The sequence below is a fragment of the Trypanosoma cruzi genome, genomic scaffold, assembly GCF_000209065.1.
Source record: "Trypanosoma cruzi strain CL Brener 1047053517089 genomic scaffold, whole genome shotgun sequence".
Classification (NCBI taxonomy): Eukaryota; Euglenozoa; class Kinetoplastea; order Trypanosomatida; family Trypanosomatidae; genus Trypanosoma; species Trypanosoma cruzi.
Window position 1 is genome coordinate 371,351 of NW_001849567.1, and position 22,329 is coordinate 393,679.

General features: G+C 54.5%; 6 protein-coding genes and 1 pseudogene across 6 annotated transcripts, besides 20 other annotated features; all 7 read left to right on the forward strand.

The window, feature by feature from the left end:
• Tc00.1047053508911.10 (hypothetical protein, conserved) lies at positions 1–6,270 on the forward strand (the record flags this gene model as incomplete). The annotated part of the gene is made up of 1 exon (XM_805494.1): positions 1–6,270. A coding segment is annotated over one exon (6,270 nt), but the record flags the coding sequence as incomplete, so codon positions are not given.
• Positions 1–13,466: a sequence feature (heterozygous, non-Esmeraldo-like haplotype).
• Positions 920–967: a microsatellite.
• Positions 6,441–6,462: a sequence feature (AT_rich).
• Positions 6,717–6,744: a sequence feature (AT_rich).
• On the forward strand, positions 6,817–7,659 carry Tc00.1047053508911.20 (hypothetical protein, conserved; the record flags this gene model as incomplete). The annotated part of the gene is made up of 1 exon (XM_805495.1): positions 6,817–7,659. One exon carries the CDS (start codon positions 6,817–6,819, stop codon positions 7,657–7,659), a length of 843 nt encoding a protein of 280 aa, XP_810588.1.
• Positions 7,067–7,108: a microsatellite.
• Positions 7,766–7,788: a microsatellite.
• On the forward strand, positions 7,992–11,336 carry Tc00.1047053508911.30 (annotated as a pseudogene).
• Positions 11,383–11,557: a sequence feature (T-rich).
• Tc00.1047053508911.50 (fructosamine kinase, putative) lies at positions 11,650–12,537 on the forward strand (the record flags this gene model as incomplete). Its single annotated transcript, XM_805496.1, has 1 exon — positions 11,650–12,537. The coding sequence occupies one exon, from the start codon at positions 11,650–11,652 to the stop codon at positions 12,535–12,537; it is 888 nt and encodes a 295-aa protein (XP_810589.1).
• Positions 12,808–12,830: a sequence feature (AT_rich).
• Tc00.1047053508911.60 (hypothetical protein, conserved) lies at positions 12,876–17,378 on the forward strand (the record flags this gene model as incomplete). The annotated part of the gene is made up of 1 exon (XM_805497.1): positions 12,876–17,378. The coding sequence occupies one exon, from the start codon at positions 12,876–12,878 to the stop codon at positions 17,376–17,378; it is 4,503 nt and encodes a 1,500-aa protein (XP_810590.1).
• Positions 13,045–13,076: a microsatellite.
• Positions 13,467–13,502: a sequence feature (haploid, non-Esmeraldo-like haplotype).
• Positions 13,503–15,920: a sequence feature (areas merged during assembly that could not be assigned to a particular haplotype. This can correspond to areas where the two haplotypes were merged or to regions with more than two copies in the genome that were merged during assembly.).
• Positions 13,991–14,012: a microsatellite.
• Positions 15,921–16,048: a sequence feature (haploid, non-Esmeraldo-like haplotype).
• Positions 16,049–19,300: a sequence feature (heterozygous, non-Esmeraldo-like haplotype).
• Positions 17,991–19,382, forward strand: Tc00.1047053508911.70 (uncharacterized protein; the record flags this gene model as incomplete). Its single annotated transcript, XM_805498.1, has 1 exon — positions 17,991–19,382. One exon carries the CDS (start codon positions 17,991–17,993, stop codon positions 19,380–19,382), a length of 1,392 nt encoding a protein of 463 aa, XP_810591.1.
• Positions 19,301–19,618: a sequence feature (haploid, non-Esmeraldo-like haplotype).
• Positions 19,570–19,595: a microsatellite.
• Positions 19,619–20,328: a sequence feature (areas merged during assembly that could not be assigned to a particular haplotype. This can correspond to areas where the two haplotypes were merged or to regions with more than two copies in the genome that were merged during assembly.).
• Positions 19,774–19,804: a sequence feature (AT_rich).
• On the forward strand, positions 19,904–22,303 carry Tc00.1047053508911.80 (hypothetical protein, conserved; the record flags this gene model as incomplete). The annotated part of the gene is made up of 1 exon (XM_805499.1): positions 19,904–22,303. The coding sequence occupies one exon, from the start codon at positions 19,904–19,906 to the stop codon at positions 22,301–22,303; it is 2,400 nt and encodes a 799-aa protein (XP_810592.1).
• Positions 20,329–20,554: a sequence feature (haploid, non-Esmeraldo-like haplotype).
• Positions 20,555–22,329: a sequence feature (heterozygous, non-Esmeraldo-like haplotype).

A 22,329-nucleotide genomic window follows, 5' to 3' on the forward strand; every position in this document is an offset into this window, starting at 1 on the left:
GTGGCGGAGTTGGATACATCGGGTGTCCCAAACGTTCCGCAGAGGCTGCGCGAGGGAACACTACGATTTGTTGCGGAGGATCCCGGCGAGGCGATCGACCTTGGCGTGCCGTACACATCTCGCTGCCCGCCGCGGGTTGTGGAGCACACAGTGACGGTGGTGGCTCTCGCGGCACCGCCCATTGTGCCGGCCCTGGTGCCTTTTTACACGGAAGACGACTGTGTTCATCTGCGGGCACCACGCCCCCGTTGGAAGGACGAGGACGCACGCTGGCACGTTCCTCACTGCGAGGAGGCGCCACAGTCACCACCATACATCGCGGGGCTGGAGAAAGGAAAGAGGGCAGAACATAACGTTTCTTCATTAGAAGAGGAGGAGGTTCAGGAGGTGCAGGTGTGCGGCATCCAGGTTTACAGGTGGTGTGATGTTGTTTGGACGGCGCGGAACCCTGTCGCGGCTGTCACGCAGACGTTCTCCCTGCGGCGCTGCCAAAGTCCCCCACAGCTGCTGTTTCACAAGGACGGCCTACAGGAACCACGCGACATTTCGCTTTCCGTTTACGCGTTGCCTTTGATTGAGTGGCTTGACGGATATGACGACGTCCCTGATGACATGGACGTTGGAGGGAGCGCGAAGAATACGACGGCACAAGTGCCTCGCTACACAGCACGGCGTGTCATTCCAGTTGCGGGCTACAGCGCGACGGTTGGCTACTCGTTCAACTACTCGGGTTTGCAACAGGACTTTGAGGTGACCTTCAAATACGCCCATGACGCCGCACATCAGCTGGGGGTCACGCAGCAACACTTTGAACGTGTAGGCGATGACGGTCTGAGCGATGAGATGGCCGCTGCCGCTGCTGCAGCACCGCTACTCCTCCGCCGCTCCTTGCTGTCGTTGGATGGTGATAAGATGAGAGATGATAGAAATGATAGAAATACTAATGATAATGATAATAATGATAGTATGGCAGATGATAAGAGCATCCTGCGTGTTGGGGATACAGAGGAGGCTGTGAATTTGGAGCAGCAAGTGGCTGACAGGGCACGAGAGCGCGATTATGCGTTGGACCTTGCGTCGGACACCCGGTTTTTTTTTACACATCTTTCCGGGCTTCGAAAAGTGTGGTTTAACGGCCTCGACAACAGCTCCCATTACCCACTTCTGTACAAGGTGTGGCCCTCCCCGACTGCAACGGGGCCAAGCCGAGACGCTGCGGAATTTGCACGACGCGGGATGTGTCTTCTGCAGCGTGGAAACATCTCTGTTTTTTCGGTCAATCCTCGTGGTGTAGTGCCGGTTGTGGAAAATGGTGTACTTCCGTTCTGCTACCCGTCATTTCTGTTCTCGCGTCATCCGTGGCTGAGCACAAAGTACAAATTTGATTTCTCGTGGTCGTGCGAGGACGATGGCGTTATCGTGGTGGAGCGGCGCACACCGACAGCTTCTATTTTGCGTCACAATGGGCCTGCGAACGACACACGCTGCAGTTTGACAGTGCGGAATGACTTGACAGAAACCGTGCAGAAGGATACTTTTCTACTGCGGCGAGTTTACCCAACACCGTTGCCGCCGACGTTTGCAATTTTGAGTGGCAACGCTGCGATGGGAGAGTGTTTTGCAAACGGCACTACACGCTCCAAGCAGACGACACGTTTAGAGACCAACGGTAGCCCTGACACAACACACAGAAGGACAAGAACACGATGGATCTTTGGGAAAAAACTTATTCTTCATGTCGATGCCCACGTGGGGGGTCGGACCTCTAGGTGGACGGCCCTCAGCGTCGTGCCGGCGGTTCCATCCCCCGTTGGCACCGGACGGCTGCTTGATTCCATACATTTCCTGCCACTCCCTCGACATCCGCTTGCGCTTGAAAGGGGATTTGGGGATGCCACAGTATTGGTGTCAGGAATACGCGTCCCTGGGCTGTATACGTTTGGCTATTACCACCCGGATCCCATGTATCCAGGCGTCTGCCCGAACTCGAGTATCGTGGAGACACTACACGTTGTGCACGCGCAGGTCATTGAGAAGGAGCTGACGGTTTGCGGAGACTCCGCGGTGCTGAAGGCCGTACCTATTCCGCGTGAAATTGGATGTGAGTTCTTTGGGCAGTGGGAGGTGGTGTCGCTGCAGACGTCCGAGAACGAGACGTGGACTAGCGGTGCCAATTTTACGGGTATTCGATTCGATCACGGAAGGAGGCCAAGAACAGTAGTGCGTGGACTTCCGTTTGGCATTCTTACGGTTCGCTGGGCTGTGTACGCTGTTTCTCCCACTGATCCCGATACGCAGAGGAATGACGAGGAACGACAGGAGAAGCAACGGGGTCTCTTGGTAGACTACGAAACCGTGCGTCTGCTGGTGTTGACGGAAAATCTTCCTTCGAACCGTCTTGTTACGCTTTCACAGAGTGTCTACCTTCTTGCTACCACCTCCACTCTGCATTGGGTGCTGACGGAGACGGAGGCGTCGTCCAGTCCTCTGACGCTGCGTCGTCCACGTCTCCGCGTCGAGACTGTGTCAAACGAGAGCAGCACGGGTAGCCGTTTCGGTGCTGGGCACCAAGTCGTCATTGTGACAAACTTGCCCATTGGCCTGACACGCCTGCAGTACGAACTTCACCTCTCGCCTCGTGCGTTTGGCCCGATGTTGACGAAGAGGTGCCCATATGTGCCGCGCCAAGAATTTGAGATTGAGCGCGTGTCGGCTTTTCTCTCCGCAAACACGACGCTCAGTCACGAGTGCGATGCGTACTCCGGACGTGGTCAAATTTCCATCTGCTTGCATGCGGAGGGGGCGCAGAGCAGAGGCATTTTATTCACATCATCATCATCTTTGCCGTCGTTTGGGGCGCGTCTTGTTGAGCCGGCATCATTTGAGGCGATTGTGAAGTCCGGCGCGGCCCGACTTGAGGCGCGAGGATGTTCGCTGCCCTGGTGGGTCGCAAGCCAGACACGTTGGTCGAACGTCCATGCCGACGCCACAGGGCGCTGCGTCTCCGTCACCGTGACCGCAGCAAGACATTTGCACCCACAAGAGGTTTCGCATCACATGTTTCTGGCACAGGAGCAACTTGGATCCTCGCGTTTGTGCCCTCACGGCGGTGATTTTATGACGAGTGAAATCATCGATGGGGCGACAACGTGGGGCGACGGCGGATCGACGCGCAATTCACTGTTTCGTGGCGGTGAAATTGCGCAATTTTTGCCGTTTCTCCATTTTGCCACTTTAACGCGTGAGGAGCGTTCCATGCGTCCCATGTTAAGTCTTCTTGGCGTGCCTGACATAGTTACAACAGAGCTTGACATCAGCAACGAGGGAAAAGCGGTGGTCGTGTTGCTTCGCCTCGACACCGCGCAGCCAAAGCAGATGGGGGGCTACGTCCACGCTGCGGAATCATCGGAAGACGGGCGGCAACGACACAGTCTGCTTGCGAATTGTGCCCGCGGCACCGTTCGGGCATCCGATGTGTTAAATTTTTGGACGGAGGTGAACCGCCCCGATGGCGCCGAGGGGCGCACCGCGCGTGAGTGGCTGGAATATGTTGCGGCGGTGCGAGAGAAACACGTGGGGTGTGAGCCGCTTTTTGTCTCCCTCGCCCACCTCCTGCCGCGGCCGGACGACACGGAGGCGACACTGCGTCGTCGCCAACTCTATCGCGTACCGCCGAAGGAGCAGCGATTGGTGACGCTGGACGTCATTGAGCAGCAGCTGGAGGGGTTGCAACGGGAATATCGCTGGACGCGCGAAGGCATCGACGTGACGGGGCTGCCCCCGGAGTTGCAGGCCGCCCTCGCACGTCGCCGCATCACAAAGAGACAGCTGGATGAGATTGAACGGGAGCGCCGTGCAAAACGTGCCGAGATGAAACAAGCGGAAATTCCGGCATTGCTGGCGAAGTTGACATCAGAGGAGCGCTTTGAGAGGATACTGCGGTTGTATGAGGGCGTCGTTGAGGAGGGGGTCGCCGCTATCCGTCTGACGCTACCGCCTCACGAACCCTTCACGGTACCACACAACCTTTTCCTTCGCGCCGCGGTACATAAAGACGTGCTCTGCGGCACCAACGTCTCGGCAGGCGCTGACCCGGCGTCACTGGTGTTGTTTGGTCGGGTGGAAGTGATAGACGTTCCACCCGCGGTGGGGGCGAGCCCTGCGGCGATCAAGCAGTGCGAGGTGGAGGGCGGCGTTCCTGTTATTCAAGTTAGCGTCAGCGGGACAACGTTTGCCGCGATGGATGTGTTCCCGACGGACCGCGTTCTGCTGGAGGAGGTGCACAATCCAAACAGCACGGGTCTCACTGAGACTTCACCAGAGGTGGGTCTTTTGCCATGTCTGCAGCAAATGCATTTCGGGATGCGGGTGGCAGCATCGTCCATGACGAAAAAGCATCTGTACCTGCAATTATCACCATGCCCTTTTTTTCAGATGTTAAGCCACGCCGATTACGACGAGCAGCAGGATAGCGAGTTGCTGCAGAAAAAGTTGTTTCTTCCACGGTTGCTCCGCATTACACTCCGCGGTGTGCTTTCAGAGGACAGTCACACAAAAGGGAAAACATCCGTGTCATTTGTAGTGAAGGTGCTCCCGACGTTAGCTCGATTGCATCTTCGTACTCTGCCTGCTCCTGAGGAAGCCACGGCACGATCGTCGTGGTCGGGGTCAATTGCCCGACGTCCGCTTTTGATGTGTGAGGGGGATGTGCGTCGCCGTGGTGCAGAGTTTGGCATTGAGCTTATTGGTGATCGATGGCACGATCATGTGGGAGGGAGGGGAATACACGATGACGATATAACGTCTTTGCCCGAGAATGCCTGGTATGAGAACGGCGCAGGTCGTATTGGTATTAGTGGCACCATTAGCAGTAGTCGTAGTGCTGTTGATGGTGCCCGTTATCGATCACCGCATAACGTGGCACTCATCAATAGTTTTAGCATTGTGGAACACCACCGCCTTGACAGCGCCCATCATCTTCTTCTTCGGCATGGCGGCCTGTACCGCTCGGACTTTGTGAATTATCTCTTCTCTATTATGGCCAGGCCAGAGATTACCCAGCGGCATCAATTTGTTTATCGGTACAACGACACGTTTGTGAGTGTTCGCATCCCTGCGGCTCAAAGTGACTTGAATGATCTTTTCCATGGTGACGAGTACGACGGCACGTTCGACGATGACCATCTACCCCCTATTCGTTCCTTCAGCACCATTGAGGAGATTTTATTCGCTGTGCCTGGTATCGCAACAGAGTGCCGCGGGTGTCTGTTGGCGGACACCACTTATTTTATGGCTGGGGACCTGACGGGCCTTTGGTTCTTTCCGCCAGCTACATCGCCGCCGCTTGACAACCGTGTGTTGGTGGAGCCACTTCGCGTGCCTTTTTACGCAGCCTCACGAGTGCCGCGAGAGTGGCGTTTTTCAACGTTGTGTCCAACCGAAGCGTGGGATAATCTGCAGCTCTTCTTGAGGCACTGGCAGCCACCACGTCTCCAACGAGGCAGTGCACCGTACTTACAGTTTGAGTTGGTTGTCTACAATCTGCGTGACATTCTTGGAGGCGAGGTGCCGCTGTCGAGGCGTCCGAACGCCATTCTCACAGGTCTCCCAGTCTCACTTACGAAGTTACTGAAAGAGGGCCGGGGTAGAAGGAATAGCCTCGCGGAGGTTGTGTTCCAAGTTAACACGACAGCCGCAGAACGTGCACACGCGACGATGGCTGCCGATTTTTCTCGTTACGGGCGTCGACATCTGCACACTGTGCATGATTATCTGCGGGATCATCGCGGGAGTGGTGGTGCGTTGGCAGTGAACGCCTCGGTCTTTCTGAAGGTATGCGTGCCCTCCACGGCGGCGGTGCCGGAAGCTCAGTGCTCTATTGTGAGTGTCACACACACGCTTCTCATTATGGAAGAACCACGTTTGATGTCCTACTACGGGCGGCCTCGGCAAGGGTCATGGCGCAGCATTTTTGACCCAGCCGCGCTTCTGCATCACGCCGGTACATCACTGACGGGATACATCATCTTTCCACGTTTACCGGCACTGCGCCGGACACTTTCTCTTGGAAACACACATGACGTGGCACCCGCACGGATTGGCCTGACTGTGGCGCTGTTTGTGGCTGTGGTGTTTCTCTATGCGATGGCAACGAGGCTGTGGGCGGTGATATGCACGCTTTTATGGGCTACACTTCTCTTCCTCGTACCGGAGATTATTGTGGGCATTTATTTTGTCATGCACTTTCTCTTTTGGGCCTTTGTGATGTGAGAAGTAAGTATGCAGCTGTGTATGTGTATGTTTGTGATGTATGGGGAAAATGGTCTGAGTGAGCATGGAGAGCAGAAACGAGGGGAAATATTAGCAGGGGATAGTTTAAGATGATGGTGCAGGGCTCATAATGTTTTAAGTGACCAAAACTTAAACTTTACACCTGCGCCATTTATTTATTTATTTATTATTCTTGTTGGCGGTGTTGTGATCTGTTTGTGTTTCTGTCTGCGTTCCGTGGTGGCGTCCATTTTTTTCGCATGAACAAAACCGAGGAGGAGCATAAAGAAGAGGAGGGTTTTTAAAAAACACGTGCATGGCACACATGTGCGGTGAGGCTGCTTGTGGAGTTGGTTTTTCTTTTTTCTTTTTTCTTTTTTTGTCTTCCGGCCGTGGACGTGGCTTTTGCGTAGGAGCAGCACGAAAGAAGGAGGGGCAATTTAGGGAATTTATTATTTATTATATTTTATTTTTGCGTGGCTTGTAAAATTTGGCGGAATAGGAGGCGACTGCGCCTCTTTTTTGTTGATTTGTGTTTAGTGCGGCATGCGGCGGGCGGCAATTCTCCGTCCTGCCATTGGCGTCTTTTGTGGGAATAATCCTGCGCTCTGGGGCGCGACGTTGCCGCTGAGCGCCTCCCGTCGTCTCCTCACTGGTGCCGCGCCGTACGGCAGTGTCCCAGCCGACATTGAAGAGTCCCGCCACGCGCAGAAGCCACACGAGGAGGAAGTCGTGCGTGGCGTGACACGACAGACGGTGACGGGTGCGGGAGGCGGTCGAGCGGCCAGCGATGCGTGTGGCGATGGCGGGGAGGAGCCCGCGGCGGCGGCGGCGGCGGGGTACAACCCGTGGGAGGTGCTCGGGGTGAAGCCGGGGGTCCCCAGCCAGACGCTGCGGCTGCGCTACCACGAGTTGATGCGGGAGGTCCATCCGGAGTTGGACCCGAAGGGGGTTGGCAACATACCGCGGCTGAACCAAATCAACAAGGCCTACGAAATCATTACAAAAAGCCCAACGCTGGACCGCCGCTACCGCAACCTTGTCAGCGACACGCAGTACTTTTACTACAAGTTCCTCCCGGAGTGGATGGCACGCAACGTGGACGAGATGCCACGGTATTGGAGTTGGGTCAAGTGGCGTACCCCGGGCGCGTTCCAAGTGTTTCTCTGGTGCTGCGGCTGCTACATGATTGGCCGCTTTTACGCCGCTTTCCCACTGCTAACAACGGTGTTTTTGGTGTCCGTTGCCTTTGACATCCTCTTTCATACAATGACAGCCCCGGCGACGTGTTCCATGTTGTTTCTCTACGCCATCATGACGTCACAGAGCCACGACATGGCGTGGCTGACAAGCCCCAAGTCTTTTTTGCGCCGTGAGCTTGGCTACTAATCGCGACGACACCTTTTTTTTTTACTTTTTTTTTTCTTTATGGGCGCGACGATGAGGTACAAGGACAGGGCTTGTCTATGCGTGGTTCTCTCCCTCTCTCTCTCTCTGTGTGTGTGTGTGTGTGTGTGTCTTTTTGCTTTGGAGCAAAAGGAGACGGAAAGAAAAAAATAACGAAATGGGGGCTATTTATTTATTTATTTTGAATTGTGTCTAAAGGGGTGTGTGAGATGACAACTTCCTTTATCTTTTTCTTTTTTCTCCCACTTTTTTGTTTTGTATATATATTACATGTGTACACCCCTTTTTGGAAAGAGGTCTGGAGGTGAGGCACAATGACGGATGTCTCCACAGTTCCACCATTCATGGTCTTTCGAAAACCCGTTTTCCGATTTTGCACGACCGCTGCTGCTGCTGCTGGTGGTGGTGCCGGGGGCAACGATGCGAGCAGAGTCACGCGTATCTACATTGACGAGGTGGCAAACGACGTCGTCGTATTCAGCAGGGCCTCCAGGCAGGTGTGTTTCTACCAGCTGCGGCTGCGCGAGGGGCCCGGGAACTACGAGGCGACGACGGCGGAGATTGCCTCCAACTCATCCCTCTTGCAGCCCGACAAAAATGTTGACGCCGTTGCGGATTCTCGTAAGGACCCGTGTGAGAAGGTGAAGGAAAATGCCTCTTCAGCCGCCAATGATGTGGAGTGGATGCGTCACCACCCTGCCCTGCCGGCCGACGCCATTGCGTTGACGGTGAGTAGCCGAGAAGGCGACGGAGAGCTGCTCCCTGTTCGCTACGCAAAGCGCTGCCCCATCCCACTTCACTGCGGCTACCACGACACCATGACATGTAGCAGTGATAGCTACCACAGCGGGGACGAACGTGCGTACCTCGTGGCACTTAGCATTGACACACGCAGTGTCCTTTTTGTTCTCTGTCATGCGTACATGGGGGCGTTGCCATTATACGCCCTGGCGACTTTTCAGTGTGCGCCCAAGAGCCTGCGATTCCGCGACGACTTTTACCCCATTCAGGCGTATTACTGGGCAGAGGAGCTGCATGGCACTCAGAGCCCATCTTGTAATTTTCCTACACGGCGCGCGAGTTCAATGGTAGATTTGCCGGGAGGAAAGGAGCGGCAGCAGCACGAACGGAGAAATGTGCCGGATGACGACGCCTCCTCACTGACTCCCGCAAAGTTTTTATCGGCGGCCGCTTCTAGACGCCGAATCCTTCTTTGCGTCACTACCATTAGCCTTGACTTGGTGGGCGTGGACGAGGAGCTGCTGCCGTGTGCCACGGAAGAGAAGGTAGGCAGCCGGGAGCTTTGCGTGCTCCTTCGGCGCTTCCCGACACACTCTGACTACTGGCACTACTGCCCCGCCGCCAGAACGCTTCTCTCCGTCAACCGCTTGAAGTCACGCATCTTGAAGTCATTTGAAGTGAGCGATGAGGGCCTGCGACCACTACCCGCGTTGCGTCTGCAGGATGAGGATAGTGATGGAGGGGGTGATGAGGACTGGGCCATCTCGGGGGACGAGAATAGTGAGATGTCGTTGCTCTTTTCTTCTCCCGCGTGCATGGACAGACCCAGCGTGCGGTATCCTGTCGGATTGCTTGTCCTATATCGTCAGCTCTTTCTTTGCAGCCTTTCTCGTCACGACGGGGGCGCTATGCTCTATCGCTACATGTCTGCTGAGAACGGCAGTGAAGAAAGTTTTGTGCGATATGCGCTGCTGCGTCCAGACTTTTCGCTCAATCTACGACGAGATCCTGTGGCACTGCAGGTGATTGACAACCTTGTCGTTCTGCATGTCTTGCGGCAGGGGATTTCCTGTGCATTTGATATCGCCTGTGGCGAGAGAGAACACGATGTAAAGAGCAGTCTTTCAGGAGGGACATCGGAATCCGTGGAAACAAGTATGTCAGCTTCTGCTCCTGCTGCTGCAAGGATTGGAGGGTGGCATGGCACGGATGCCGCTTCTTCTCAATGCAGTGGAAGCGGGAGCAAAAGCCTTTGGGCAAGCCTCATTCTGGAGCGTGAGGAGCCGGTGTCGTGGATCACACGCATAACCAGTGGGCTGCGTGGGGGTGATGGAAGTGGTAGTAGTAATAATGTTGGCCGTCGCAGCGGCAGTCATGCACGGGGTGGTGGCTACGAAACATTCCTCCCCGTTTTTGCAGCCATCGCTTAGCGCTGCTCTGATGATGTATCCCCCGCTTTCTGCCAATACATCTACATGCATTCACATGGATGACTTATACTCACATGTCTTTGTTTACGGTACGATGCCGTTGTTACTGGATCGCTGTCATGGGACCGTCCATCTGGTGGGTGCAAACCCCTTTGCCATTGCAGCCACCATGCCACAGACCTCTCAGCGCGTGCAATTCTATTTGCATCGACAGCACTGTGCTGGAGGTGCGGTGCAATCACTGCTTCACACCATGCTCAGTAAGCAGGAAAGTCTTGACCTTGTGGCCCATGCTTTTGAGATTGTCACCACCCATCACGCGACGCAGCAGCTGCTTCAGATTTCTCGACAGAATGGCGATAAAAAAAAGACAGGGACTCCGAGTTGGGCGCATGATCCTTTATTTCTTAGCGTGACTGCTGCCATAATTCCGCAGACAAATGGCCATGCTTGTTTTATGGGCTCCACCGCGGCTTTACGGCGATGTTTGCCTGTAGAGGACGAAGAGGGCCCGCTGCCGTGCGGACCGCCGTGGCGTCGTTGGGGCGGTGTGACGCTGCAGGATTTTCTTAGCACGTGCATGACGTCCTTCGATGGTTTCCCGGTTCCAGACGGCGGCGGCGATGGCGACGGTCGTGTTGTGCTCCCCACCGACGTGAGTATCGGTCAACTCGTGATGCAGCGGGAGGTGTTTGCTCCTTTGGCGGATGTGGTGCTCGTCTCCCCTCCCTTTGCAGGGGGTTGCAGCGGCTCTGGCGTAAGGGTTGCTGCAAGAAGCGAAGTGGAAACAGCCACCACCAAGACACAGGCTGCGTCCGCAAGAGAAGATTGCGAAGAGGAGACAATCGACGCGAGGTCCCCAAGCGAGAGCAGAAATTCCAAAGGTCAATTATACTTTGCACGGTACCTTTTCTACGCCCTTTTTGAATATGCATCTTGCGTTATGAGGACGGGTTTAGAACTTGTGGACGAACTACAGCGACTACTTATTCGTCTTCTTCATGCTGCAGAATTGCATTGCGGCCCGCTGCGCCAGCTGCTTCTTCCTGGCATGATTACAGATCAGGTGCCCACGGCGATGGTGCTTCTGCCGATGGGTGGTGAGTATCGACGACTGGGCATTGATATGCTGCTGAGGTTGCGGGCGCATTTGCTGGTTGTTCAGGTGTTGCTGGCGGAAAGGAGGCCTTTGGATGCCATGAATTACGTTTACGCGAATATTCAAAATTCACAAGACACCGGTGATGAGCTGCTCAACCCAAGGGTGATGAATGATATCCTTCAATGTGCCCTGGACGCTGTGGTGGACAGGGAGGGAAACTGTGAGGGCTGCGGTATTAACCGACGGAGATCGCTGGAGTTCATTATCGTGTTTGAGATGATCACGGGTGCTCTTATGCAGCAGCCATCAATAGGGAGGATGCTGCCGCCAGACTATCACACCATGAGAGCAAAGTATATGCAGCTGCTTGCAGAGGGACTAGGTGGCTGAGTAGAGTGTATGTCGTCTTTACTTTTCTCTCTCCCCGAGTGATTTCTTCTTTCCTCTTTTTTTGCTTTTTTTTTTTGCTCATTGTGGATGATATTGTCACTTTCTTTTTTTTTTTTTTCTCTCTCTCCCTTTCTTTTTTTCTTGTGTTTTCTGTGGCCTTGCTGTAAGTTTTTGTTTTACTTATTCCTGTTCATTCTTTTTTTCCATTTCTTTCCTTGATTGGCGGCTGCGGCCGCCTTTATCCAACAAGGCCATCTTTTTGTCGTGTAAAGCGGCCAACGTCAGGGAGGGGATTACGCGGAGCTCATCATGCCGGAGCCTCTGGAGGAGACATTTTCGCGGGTTCTTTCAGCGAAAGTCGCACGTGCAAAACGTGTATTTGGCGGTGATATTAACGAGACATATCGGCTCGAGATGGAGAAGGACGATGTTGTGTACTTCTTGAAGCTGCAGCGTGGCACCACGGCAGACTTTTACGCGGCGGAGTCGTTGGGGCTGTCCCTTCTGTCCGATGTTGCTCGCACCCCGCGGGTGGTGCAGACGGGGGAGGTGAACGGGGATGCCTACCTCATCATGACATGGATTCAGAGCTTTCCGTCAGCAATGCGGGGTGGGGTTCGACGTAACATGGCGGAGTTGGGTCGCATGGTTGCCATTGTGCATCGGCAGACGAGTCCGAATGGTCAGTTTGGCTCCTCCGTGGCGGTGCCATTGGCCGGCTGTAAGACGTCGGCCGGGTGGTCGAAGGACTGGGCAACGTACTATATCGAAAGCCTCTTGGCACCGCAGGTGGCTTTGGCGCGGCGAAAAGGCTACTGGAGCGACAGACGCGAGGCGATGTTTGTTGCCTTCAGCAAACGGTTTTGTGCCTTTTACGCTTCAAAGAAGAACGTGCAGCCGAGTCTTCTCCATGGTGATCTGTGGGGCGGAAATGTGATGTACGGAGAGTCCGGGGAGCCGTATCTCATTGACCCATCGTCGTATTACGGCCACCGTGAGGTTGACATTGCCATGACGCGTCTCTTTGGAGGCTTTGGTAGTGAATTCTACACGGCGTACGAGGGGGAGATGCCACTGGAGGCGGGGCACGCGTCACGCGTGCCGTGGTACCAACTGTTACCATTGCTGTGCCACCTCAACCTCTTCGGCGAGGCATATGGGAGTTCTGTGGACAGCGCAATGGCTCATGTGTTGTGAATTGGTCTTTTTTTTTTTTTTGCGGGCGTGAGTGTGAGTTGTTGCTGTGCGAAGGGTGATGCAGGGACGGTAGAGAGAGAGAGGGAATGAAAGGGGTAGTTGTGTGTGTGTGTGTGCTTGTCTTTCGCGGTGGATGCCTGCTTAGTTGGCTGCTCTGCTCTTTCTGCTCGGTTTTCTGCATTTATTTGTCCAAAATTTGCGTCACGAAGTAGTTTAGTGCAAAGGATTTTCGTTTGATTATTATAAAAACACAAACGTAAGTCAATAAGCAAATTTATATATTTTTTATTATTCAGCCCTACAGTGTGAGCAGAAAGGAGGTAAGTAGGGAAGAAAAGATGTCGGATGGATCTGCCAATACGTTACCACCGCCGCCGGCATTGAGGCATCGACGCCTTGTAGCCGAATCGACATCGGAGATGAACAGCGGCAACTGGGTCAGCGAATCTGCAAGCAACCACCCAATGTCGACTGCACAATCGCCGAATTCTCCCACTGTTGTCGTGGCCACCACCGTCAACAGCACCACCACCACCACCGTTGCCGCTGCCGCTGCCGCCGCATCCGCCGAGGCGCGTGCGCTTTTGGAGTTTGGCGAGGGCTATCACCGCATCCTTGAGGAACTTGGGAATCCCGGCTACCACTCGATCAAGGCCCTCTTCTACGGCGAGGAAGGGCCGCCAGGGAACACGGTTCCCTCCATCACGGTCTCGTTTGAGCTGTTTGAGGCGGTGCAGAATCGCTTCGCCACGACGAAGGCGACACTGGAGCGCACGAAGGAGGATCTTCACACGCGTCATCAGCAGTACGCCCTTCTGGAGGGGCAGCATGAGCAGCTGCAGGGGTCATACAACCTGCTAGAGCAGCGGGCCAACGATCTGGAACGGAAGAACACGCAGCTGCTCCAAGACATTGCCAAGCAGGGCGTCATGTCGGAGCTGCTGCGGCAACAAGTCACCCGGATGAAGTCGGAGGCGGAGATGATCGAAGAAAAAATGGCCAAGCGAGACGAGGATCTGCAAGTGCTGCACAACCGCATCGCGGAGGGGCTGGTGTCGCTCTCACAGAAGGAGACGGTCATCGCAAACCTGCGACGGCAGCTTGGGTACGGTGGGCGCCTTAAGCGCGACGGCGTTTCCGGGAATTTGGTCGGTGAGTCCGATGAATACAGCCCGGAGGCTTTGAAGCGCATCGCGGATGACGTCGAGGGTCGCTCAACCGAGGCAAGATTGCGACTCTGCGTCGTGGAGCTTGAGGCGAAGGTCCGGAGTGTGATGGATGAGAGGAAGTACGTTATGGTGCGCCACACAATGTACCGCAACCACGTGCAAACCGTCACCGAGTCGTACGAGGCGCTCTGCATGTCAAGGGAGGATGCCATGGGGTCGCATGTGTGCGAGGCCCCGCCAAGTTTTGCTGTCATGGCGGAATCAACTGAGGACCGCATGATGCTCAACAACAACAACAACAACAACTTTATGAGGAGCTCCGCGTCGAGGCTGTCCCCGCACACGCCGAGCCTATCCGAGCGTCACGCAAGGAATTTATCCCCGCCGTTTCAAGAGTCGGATTTTGAGCGGCGCCGAAGCCAAGGCATCGCCAGCAAACGCAACAGTGTGACATCACGGGGGGACTCCTATGAGCGCACGGATATGTCCCCGATGACCGCCGAGTCGGATACCCAACCGCAGCGCTCGCCCTCCCCCCAAAATCGATTCCCGGTGGCATCGATGCGGACTTCAAGTCTGGAGAACAATGCAGACGACAAGGGGCGGGCATCCTCGCCGTCGTACACGAAAAGTGTCAGCCCTGCCTCCAAGGCAAAGGAGGGTACGCGCCCAAGGGAATCCAGAACGAAACGCAAGCTGTATCCAGCAACGACGGGGTCAATGGATCACTCTGGCGCATCCTTACCGCTAGTGATCCAGCACGGCGAATCACAAGGACAGAAGAGTCCCAATGATTACAGCAACAGGGGCGACAACACCGCCACACCACCCAACAAAATAAAAAAAAGAACTAAAAATGCCGGAGCGCGGGACCAGGGGACACAGACAGAGTGGCATGCGGGAAAAAGGCCGGTCAACAACCCGCAATTGCCGCCGCACCCATCGAGTGCTGGGCGACACAACACAACAGGCTCCCATAGTCTAAACCCGCGGTCCCCCTCGCTCAGCCTTTTGGCTGCAGCGCAATCCGCTGATTTATCGTCCACCGGGAATTCTGCGTCCGATAAGGCCTGGGAAAGAGCTGGATTCGCACCGAGAGAAAGTACTTCCACTGGACCATTTGGCTCTATGCTTCCGGTATTCGAGCAGCAGTTCCGCGAAAAAGGCGAGGATTCCAAAAATGTATCCCCCATAAGGGCTATTTCTGAAGAACGCGCCCGTGCGGGACGAGTGACGCAAGATAGGAGCGACATGTCTGAGAGAACCAAGTCTGCCACTAGACGAATTGTAAGATCTCTTGCCGCGAATTACGGGGAATTGCACGCGGCGCTAACCGACCTTCATGAGTTTCTTTTTCCTTTAAAGGGGAACGAACAACAAGGCGGGACGAAGCCGATTCCATTTTACCTGGATGCGAACAATGCGGATGCGGCAACGCAAGCGGAGTACTTGTTAACTGTCGTGGCGGCCGACACCCGTGTGCTCTTACATATACTGAACCGCTCACAGCGGGATTTGTCAGTTTCAGGCGGTCTGCACCCGTCCCCTAAGAAGATGCCGCGTGGAGGCCTCCAGAGGGTTCTTTCTGGACAGCCTTCAGAAACATCCTCCAGCCCTAATGAAAAACCCCTTGTAATTGCGCGAACAGGCAGATCTCCCCTTAACGGCGCGTTTGATGTGCGACCAGTGGACGTGGATGGAGCGGGAAAGACACCGTCACGGAGGCGGGAGATTACGGAAACCACAAGCGGCACCAACAGTGTCAGTGCTTCAGGGAAGATTCACGCGGCAGATAAACTCGATACGTCGTTGGTGGCGGACAGCCCGGGGGGCTTGAGCCCTGCGAAGAGGCTTAGCGAGTCTAGGAGAACGGTAACCACTGGAAATGTTTCCTCGCTGCTGAGTGGAGAAATCACGGGCGCAGGTGAAAATGAAGCTCGAAGGAGCGGAAAAGGCGGTCGTATCAGTGCCAGTGAAAGAACTACGTCAGGGAATTTGTCTCGTGTCAGCCAAAGTCTGAATTCGGGTGGCGTTTCGCGTGTGGGCAACAGGGGGTCCGTGTCGCAGAGGCTGCAAGAAGACGGAGGCGCTTCTTTGATTTCATCCGCTTCCAGGCTTTCCAACTCTACTTATAAGAAGAAGAGCAACAAATTACTTCCCACAAATGCCTCTCGAAACGACAAACGGGGAGATGCCGAACGGCATCCACCTCAGTTATCTACAGGAGAAGAGAATGCCGGCGCAGAGCAACGCGGTCATTTCAGACAGTCCTCTTCTCTAGTGAAGGATTCTGAGGCGTTAGTGGGGAAACAGAAGGATCTACAAACGACTTCTCAAACGGCGAAAACAACACCTTTTCTGTCCCTTCCCGAACTCCCGATTAGGGGCGGCGATGATGAGGGGTCGAAAGGACAGGCGATAAACCAGGAGGGCGTCACTGCCGCTGCAGATCCTGGTGTGGGTGCGGGTGCCGGCACCATTGGGAGCAAGAGCGCACCAGTTTTGCCATCTCTTTCCACAAGGCAGAGAAACATGACTTACCGTGGGGCAGATCGTGGGCAACAGGGATCAAAACGTTTGGTGTGGAATGCGGCTGTGGTTCGCTTTGACTTCTCCAAGTTGTTTGACCCAAAAATGGAGGGACAGGCACCATCACATTATCCGCCAGGCCGGCAACAGCCCTCTCGTTCTTTCATACCTGCCAGATCACCCAAGGAGACGTTTTTTCGCAGAGCGTTGAACAATAAAGGGGTCACTGGGAGAAGACAATTCTCAGCTCACCACGGCGCCACCCCCGGTATTGCCTTTGATACAGATAAGGGGACTGGTTTTGCGAATGCATTTTCGCCTGCCCCGTCAAACTATTTGCTTCCGGGGTTTTGTTTTTCGCCATATATGCACCCCACCACTTCTATACCTTCAAAAAATACAGCGGAAGGTCAATTCAATGATTTAGTCCTCGGTGGTACAGCTATGTTTACGCCCTCGAGTACGGAGCGGGTGCGAAGTCTATCGCATTCACCCTCACCACCGCGCTCACGCTGGCCCCAAGACCCTGTAATGGAGACGAGGAAGTCAAATCCGAATGATTTTGCCGTTACTGATCATTGGCTTGGTGACCTGCCTAGTTACAGTAACAACGCCGCGCATCAGCCGCCAGCTGCGGGCTTTGCCAGCAGAGTTGGCATATGTACACAGGAACCCCCCTATTGGAATAAATTTTATTCAAACGAACAAGTCTTGGTTCATATTTTGCATCGGGACCCCGAGTTCTGGCGTCTTGTACGTGACAGTCAGGGACGAGCGCGCCAACCACCAAAAACTTTTTCTTATTGGATGCGGCGGAGACTTTTTAGAGGCCGACAATTGCGATTCTTATTGGGATTGCAGCATCCACGAGTTCATCCCCGATGTATGCCATTACGCCTCTTCAACTACCAGTCTCTTGTAAGGCCGTCAGATCTTTACATCGGTAGCTCAAGGAACTCCACACTGGCGCCACTTGTGCTAGGGAGACAATGGTATGCGAAACGGAGACCCCGTTTCACGAGCCTGGTGAAGCGGGTTCATCCATTTCCCATGAAAAATATTGAGCCGCAGAAGGAGTTTGTGCCCTTGTTAATTCGAGGTCTGACTCTGAGGCCTCTGCCAGCGAAAAAGAGAGAGCATTAAAAGATTCTCTTTCTCTAAACACACACACACACACAAAAACATGCATTTCTTTGCCTGGCGCTTAAAGGGGAGTTGGCATGGAGAAGACGAAAATGTTTATATATATATATATTTTCTCTCCCTCTCTGATTTTTTGGACGACTTTCGTCGACAACAACAACAATAACAAAAGCCGCAACAAAAGTGAAGATGAAGCCCATCTCAGATGTATACTGAAGAAGAACGAGCCGAATCATGGCAGTGGAGTTTGGGCTGCATTTCACCGGATTTAAACTCGTTCTTGAGTTTACTGTTCTGTTTCCTCTTTTTTTTTTTTTTCATATATGTGTGTGTCTTTTTGTGTCTGTCTCGTTCTTTGCGGTGTTTCTTTCCGTTGCTGTTGTTTGAATGCCTCTCGCTGGCACCAAAAGCCAATGCTTTTTTTTTTTTCTTCTTCTAATTTCTGCTTTTAACGCTGCGCATGGGTGTTGAGGGCGCGGTCCGCTTTTCCGCTCGTTGTCACCGGGGACAACTTGCACGGGGCTGCTCGTGTGTGTATTACCTTTTTTTTTTTTTGTGTGTGGGGCGGGCCGGGGCTGTAACTTCAACCTACTAGCAGGGAGGGAAAGGGTCATGGCGGTGACGCAGCACGATGGTGCGGCTGCTTCTACGCGGCCCGCCACCTCTTTGCGGGTTTTGGAGCTTAGCGATGAATTTGTGAAGCTCCTCGGCGTGGAGCGCGATGCTGCAGAGTCCCTCCAGATTGTCTTCGCGGCGCGGTGTAGGCAACTGCTGCCCGTTCGAAGGGGCATGCACGACGACCGTAACAAGGGGACGAATGAGAAGTTTTCGACACGTGTTGCCTCGCGTGTGGTGCTACTGACAGGTAGCGGCACGCTTTTTGTGCTGAAGAATCGTCTTGCCAACGGCTGTCGGATGGTGGAGCGCCTGGAGTTTGGTGCGCATCTTCATCCACACGATAGGCAGGCAAGGAGGAGAGGGCAGATGACACGTCGGCAACGCAAAACACACAGCGACGAGGATGAGGATGATGAGGCATTTCATTTTTTCGGATACGGTTCCACACACAGGGGATGGCCGTTGGTGCGCATAGAAGTCAATGTGGATGAGAAGCCTATTAAGGGGATGCAGTCCATCTGCATCACGGGCTGGGCACACAGATCAAGGAAATGGGTCCCGCAAACAGCAGGGCCTTTTTTTCCTGGTGCCGGACAAACCGTGAGGAACCCGAAGACTGGCTCCTCTGCTACCGCTGCTGCTTTTGTTGGTGGTGGGGCAACGTCATTATCGAACCCGTCGTCTTCGGCGAGACGACATGAAAGGGAAGGAAAGGGGAATAATAGTTGCAACACGATGAAGGTGCGTTTTGTGTTGGCACTGCAGTTCTACGCCAGGTTGGGTTTGTTAGGGAGCGTCCTGGCACTGAAGATTAAGCAGATCGCGACCCACTTTGGGCGCCTTGGAATCATGACATTTACTCTCAACCACTTCAGTCAGTCGTTGCATCACGCACGACAAAACATGGCACTTTTTGCTGCGGAGTCACTGTCATCATTGCCATCTCCTCCCCCACGTGGTGATGGCTCACTCGCCTTCTTGGTATCGCTGCGGCATTTATTTCGGCTCCGTGATGTGGTGCAGTGGGTGAAGAAACGGAAGCGGCACCGCCGAATAAGTCTGAAGGACGTGGTCTGCAACGGCATTCCGATGCCTCCCACCATGACGGTGTATGAAAGTGAAGACGGGGAAGAAAAAGATGCTTCCTTGCGTTCTTCGTCGTCATCTGTCAATTCTTCCTTGTCTTCATCGGAATTGGCGGCGATGTACACGACGGACGAAGAGGCTGAGCGGGAGGCGGGGTTGGCTGAGCTGGAGGACCGTTGTTTCTCCACAGACAACACACTGCTGGACGATGACATCTTCAACGCTCGAATTATAGGGTTGCTTGACGATATTACACGAGTGGAGGGTATTTTGATGGCCCAGCGGCCGCAAGGGCAATAGACATCTCCTTAACGAGGAATGGGATACAAGAATGTCAGTCATTAACGATGAACAATGCTGTTAATTTTGAACTTTTCTTTCCTTAAACTTTTTTTCTTCTTTCATTTTACCTCTCATTTTATTTATTTATTTGCATTGTTGTTTTGCCATTTAAGTCATTTGAATGTGAATTCCTCTCTGCACACTCTTATTGTTATTATTATTATTATTATTGAGAATGAGTTCTTTCTCATCATTATCATCATTAATTACTCCCTTTTGCACCTTACCTCTTCTTATGTGTACTGCAGGTAAAAAGGCAGAGAATAAAGGCTTTTTTGTGTGTGCTTGTATAGAGTGGCGCCCGCTGCAGAGCCGTTTCAGCCTGTCATACGTACATACGTACATACGGTATATAATTATACAAATATATATTTATTTAAGATATTGATATTCTCCCGTGTGTATTTGTCTCTCGAGAGGGGAGGGGAGAAGGACGTGCCGCGCGTACATAAATAAATATTTATTTTTGCCGCGTAGAAATGGATGACATTTATCGCGACGGGGAGTCGACGGCGGATCTCTCGCAGCTCCAGTGCCGTCCCTCCCTGCGACTGGCGTCGTTCCCGAGCACACCGCCCCCGCCGACGCCGCTGAAGTACCGCGACACCAACACGCTGGGGAATTCTAAACAATGGCGGTCTCTGCACTGCCGTCGTGGCTTGGTGGCCACTGCACGGACAGCACCGACATCGCCAACGCGCTCACGTCCTCGAGCGGCAGTCGTGCGGAGGCCGCTCACGCCGACTTTTTCCGCCATTCCGCCGCTCCACCGCCCCGTCATGACGGAAGCGGACGAAGATCATGTCAACAGCAACAGCAGCAGTCGTTTCTCGCTGGTTTGTGACGTTCCTGTTGCGGGTGGCACCAACGAGAGAAGAGTGAGCGCTGGCGACGGGGAAGGAGGGGACGGAGGAAACGAGGAGCAAGAGGAGAGTTTGGCTCAGAGCAGTCGATGGGTCTCGTTCTCTTTCGCCAGCGCTCTCACCTCGCGACGACAGTCCGAAAGTCGCCCATCGTCACCGTCACCGCAACCGCGGGCGGCAATCATTCCGTCAAATTTCCCAAATCTTCACCTTTCCGAGGACGAGTACAACATGGCGGAGGGTGTGGACGCTACCACGCGCTGCAGCCCAACAACAACGACACCGTTGCTTTCTTTGGGACGGCCGCCGGTTGTTTTCAACGACACACCTGAGGAAGCCCGAGAGAACAGGGAGGAAGACGGTGATGGTGGGGAGGGCAGACCGATCAAAAAGGGAAGAGAAAGCCTGCTTTTGACCTCCGCTCCCTTCTCACACACAGCAGAAGTTACCCATTTTCTTCCCACTGCTACTGCTGGCGCTATGACTTTCCCTATTGGAGTGGAGGGGCTGCCAACACTTCAAAGTCGTGGGAAACGTGAGCGGTCGGCTTTATCGTCGCCATTAACGACGTCCTTTGTTTTATGCGGCACAGATTCTTCTTTTCAGGGTGCTGCTGAATCTGCGACAATTTCATTGGGGAGGGGGGAGGGCGATGTGGGTAAAGCGATGTGGCCAAACACGGACTCTCATCTGCCGCGGCCCCGGCGTCTTGTGGAGACAACAAATCTTGAGGAAAGTGTCGAGCGCAGCGTTTTGAGCGTTGCGTCTACCGCCACCATGCGGCAGCCAATACCAACGGCCGAAGGCGGAGGGTCACTGGTTCTTGTGGACGGTCCCACTCCAACCCCGTGGCGCGGACGCCTCGCTCCTGTTGTTACTGCAACCGCCGAAAGTAAGCCCTGCGGTTCGATGGTGCTCGACGTCCGCTGCAGTGATGCCGCTGTTGCCCCCGTGGCGCTTTTTACCGACGTACTCGCGGGTTGCAGTGACGACGGGAGTGCGCAGAAGGGCGAGAGGAGCGAAAATGACGATAATGAACGTGCTGTTTCGCATGATTCCAGGTGCTGCAATGCGACGGGCATGACGACGTGTGAGGAGAAGGATGTGACACGGATGGAAAAGACGGTGGGCGACGGCTGCGGCGTGGTTGACGACGAGCGTTTGGCGATGCCGAACTCAATTGTGCGCCCAAGTGAGGAATTGAAGGCGTTGATCGAATCCGCAAGAGAGGAGGTGCGCCGTGCGAGCAAACGGATTCTTGCCGCTCTTCATGCCCACCGCTGCGCATCGTGCGATAAGAGTGATTGCGTGCAAAGCAACGGCAAGGGCAGCACCAGCGGTGTTGCCGACGACGACTGCACTTGGGTTGGCGACTCGCCGCAATTGGCGTTTGGTCGATCATTGACCGGGCCGAGCGGCGATGGGGCCGGCAGCCCGTGGATATCGAAAGACACTGTGGTGATGCGACGCAATCTGGCGGCGCGTGCGGGTTGTATTCTACGCCGTTTGCGTGGCTACGACCCCACCGATGTGGGGATTCTCTCACTCGCTGTAGTGATCCGCGTGGTGCGGCTAGTGCTGTTTAACGATGCCACGGCGGACGCACTGCCGGTCTGTCGCAGCGAGGGGTCGGCAGATCTCTTTTGGGGTCTCACCTCGTCTTCTTCGGTGTGCAGTGGTACGCCGGAAAGGAAAAGGACGCGACAAGAGGTTTGTGCCGCAGAGGAGAGCGCAATGGAGTTGTGCATGAGTCTCTGGCGTTGCTTTCGCGAGCACTTTGGGGAGCGTTACGCGGCAAAGCGCTTTGGCATCTGTGGCGATGTGGACGCAGAAAACAGCGGGGAGGACAACAGCTGCAGCGGCAGCCAAAGCCCCTCACACGCATTCGCGACATGCTTCCCGCGCGTGCGACTGCAGTTGGGTCTACCGGGGCAGTCGCTACCGCCATCACCGCCCCTATTAGACACCCGCATTGACTACAATGTGTTTGCCGCCAGTCTCGCCGAGTTGATTTAGAGGGAAGTAGAAAGAAGAGCGGGCCC